The sequence below is a fragment of the Sinocyclocheilus anshuiensis genome, unplaced genomic scaffold (genome assembly GCF_001515605.1).
Source record: "Sinocyclocheilus anshuiensis isolate Anshui unplaced genomic scaffold, SAMN03320099.WGS_v1.1 scaffold274, whole genome shotgun sequence".
Taxonomy (NCBI): domain Eukaryota; kingdom Metazoa; phylum Chordata; class Actinopteri; order Cypriniformes; family Cyprinidae; genus Sinocyclocheilus; species Sinocyclocheilus anshuiensis.
This window is the reverse complement of record NW_015547698.1, coordinates 1,851,303-1,854,157: the sequence shown is the minus strand read 5'-3', so window position 1 is coordinate 1,854,157 and position 2,855 is coordinate 1,851,303. Positions and strand designations below refer to the sequence as shown.

At 43.5% G+C, this 2,855-nt stretch overlaps 1 protein-coding gene across 1 annotated transcript in view; it reads left to right on the top strand.

Moving 5' to 3' along the window:
- LOC107703819 (transportin-2) overlaps nt 1-2,855 on the top strand; it is a 20,843-nt gene that overhangs the window by 15,738 nt on the left and 2,250 nt on the right. The window contains 6 exon segments of the mRNA XM_074187069.1: nt 535-706; nt 785-937; nt 1,008-1,233; nt 1,436-1,607; nt 2,431-2,517; nt 2,656-2,848. Coding sequence (XP_074043170.1) covers nt 535-706; nt 785-937; nt 1,008-1,233; nt 1,436-1,607; nt 2,431-2,517; nt 2,656-2,848 — 1,003 coding nt within the window.

The following is a 2,855-nucleotide window of genomic DNA, read 5'->3' as shown; positions in this document are numbered from 1 at the left end:
CGCGTCCACAAGTCACGTACCGTCACGCTGCAGCACGAGGGAGGAGAGGGGGAGGAAGGAGAGGACATCGACGAAGATGAGGATGATGACGACGACACACTGTCTGACTGGAACCTACGTGAGTAAACAGACCAATCAGAGCATGCTTGCTGTAAATGTGTATATAATAGATGTGTATATTTTTGTGTGTTTATAGGGAAGTGCTCTGCGGCGGCGCTGGACGTGTTGGCTAACGTCTTTCGGGACGACCTGTTGCCGCACCTGCTGCCGAACCATTCATGTGAGTCAAAAGAGTCATTTGTTTGTGAATCAGACTACACTGGTTGTGTTGTTTGTTTTTGCATCCCACCTAAGAAGACAAATTCAATAGAAAGACGTTTCTAGATCTACAAAATTGGGATTTTAGGAACTGATTTCTGAGAAATTTCAGAAAATTAATTGTCACCCAGCACTACTGATTTATCAGCAGCGAGCGCTGTGTAGGGACCGTGTGAATGTGAATGCAGCTGCAGTCTCCTTCTCTGTGTGTCTCAGGGTGACGTGGAGGAGGACGACACCGTTCCTGACAGCGAGCAGGACATCAAGCCTCGCTTCCACAAGTCACGTACCGTCACACTGCAGCACGAGGGAGGAGAGGGGGAGGAAGGAGAGGACATCGACGAAGATGAGGATGATGACGACGACACACTGTCTGACTGGAACCTACGTGAGTAAACAGACCAATCAGAGCATGCTTGCTGTAAATGTGTATATAATAGATGTGTATATTTTTGTGTGTTTATAGGGAAGTGCTCTGCGGCGGCGCTGGACGTGTTGGCTAACGTCTTTCGGGACGACCTGTTGCCGCACCTGCTGCCGCTGCTGAAGGGTTTGCTGTTCCACCCGGACTGGGTCATCAAAGAGTCTGGGATACTGGTGCTGGGAGCCATCGCTGAAGGTGTGTGTCTCACACACAGAATGAATTCTCTAATTACTGGGTGTTTACCCATCCTGTCTCTTTCTGTCAGGCTGCATGCAGGGTATGGTACAGTACCTGCCCGAGCTCATCCCGCACCTGATCCAGTGTCTGTGTGATAAGAAGGCTCTGGTTCGCTCCATCGCCTGCTGGACGCTCAGCCGCTACGCACACTGGGTGGTGAGCCAGCCACCGGACGCCCATCTCAAACCGCTCATGACAGAACTGCTCAAACGCATCCTGGATGGCAACAAGAGAGTGCAGGAGGCCGCCTGCAGGTGTGTGTGTGTATGAAATTCACGCCTTTTTCAAATAGTTGTATCTCGGCCAAATATTGTCCTATCCTAACAAACCATACATCAGTGGAAAGCTTATTTATTCAGAAAAAATTTTTTATTCAATCAAAAAATTGACCCTTATGACTGGTTTTGTGGTCCATTTATTCATGAAGTATGTTAAGTAACTCTGTAATGTTCTCAGTGCGTTTGCGACTCTGGAGGAGGAGGCGTGTACGGAGCTGGTTCCGTACCTCAGTTTCATTTTGGACACTCTGGTGTTTGCGTTCGGGAAATATCAACACAAGAACCTGCTCATCCTCTACGACGCCATCGGCACCCTGGCAGACTCAGTCGGACATCATCTGAACCAACCGGTAATTAGAGTTTCTGCCACTCAGTGAAGCTATTTATTTATTTACTAAAATGTGCCTTTTTGCAAACTCACTTGAAACCAATTTTCAGTTTTCATACACTACCGAGAATTTGTTTTTAATGCTTTTTGGGAGAAGCCTCTTATGCTCATGAAAACTGCATTTATTTGATGAAAAACACCTTAAGAAAACAGTCATGTTGTGAAATGTTACACTTAAAAATGACTGTTTTCTATGCCAGTATATTGTAAAATGTAATGTATTTCTGTGATCAAAGCTAAATTTTCTGCATAATTACTCCAGTCTTCAGTGTCACATGATCTCCAGAAATCAGTCTAATATGCTGATTTGTTGCTCAAGACACATTTCTGATTATTATCAATGTTGAAAACTAGTGCTGCTTCATATTACTGTGGAAACCTTGATACAATTTATTTATTACATTTTTTGATGTATAGAAAGCTCAAAAGGGCGGCATTCATTTGAAATAGAAACCTTTACAGTCAGTTTTAGTCAACTTTTGAATGCTAGTTTATTGTTTAAATTTTTCTAAATAAAACTTGTAGATGTAAGTAGGGCAACTCAAAAGATCAGATGCCATATTTTTTTGTACAAATAGATGCCAAAATGATGAAAATCATCTTCAATTATCTGTCTTTTTTTTTTAAAGACAATAAATAACACAAATGTTTTTGGTTCGATCCGCCTCTGCTCACCCCTGCCCTTGTCAGCTTGTTTTAAAATGCTAAATATTATTAGTACGTGTTTGTGGGCGTAGAGATCAGTGGTCTGATCTTGTGTTGTGTTGTGTTGTGTGTGTGAACAGGAATACATCCAGAAACTGATGCCTCCTCTGATCCAGAAGTGGAATGAACTGAAAGACGAGGATAAAGACCTGTTTCCTCTACTGGAGGTGAGACACTCAAAACAAAGTGAAGAAAGACTTGATATTTGAATGCACTTTACTGTCATGTTATTTTGCCAAAACATTTGTAATTGAAAGTGAAAATGGACAGTAAATGACTCTCATCCATTGTGTTTGTGTGTGTAGTGTTTGTCGTCTGTGGCTACGGCGTTACAGAGCGGTTTCCTCCCGTACTGTGAGCCCGTCTATCAGCGCTGTGTTACTCTGGTGCAGAAAACACTCGCACAAGCCATGGTGAGAACACACATTTACTCACACACACTCTTCTACATGAACATCAGTGGACCACACAGTTATTAACCCACCCGTGTGTGTGTGTGTGTGTG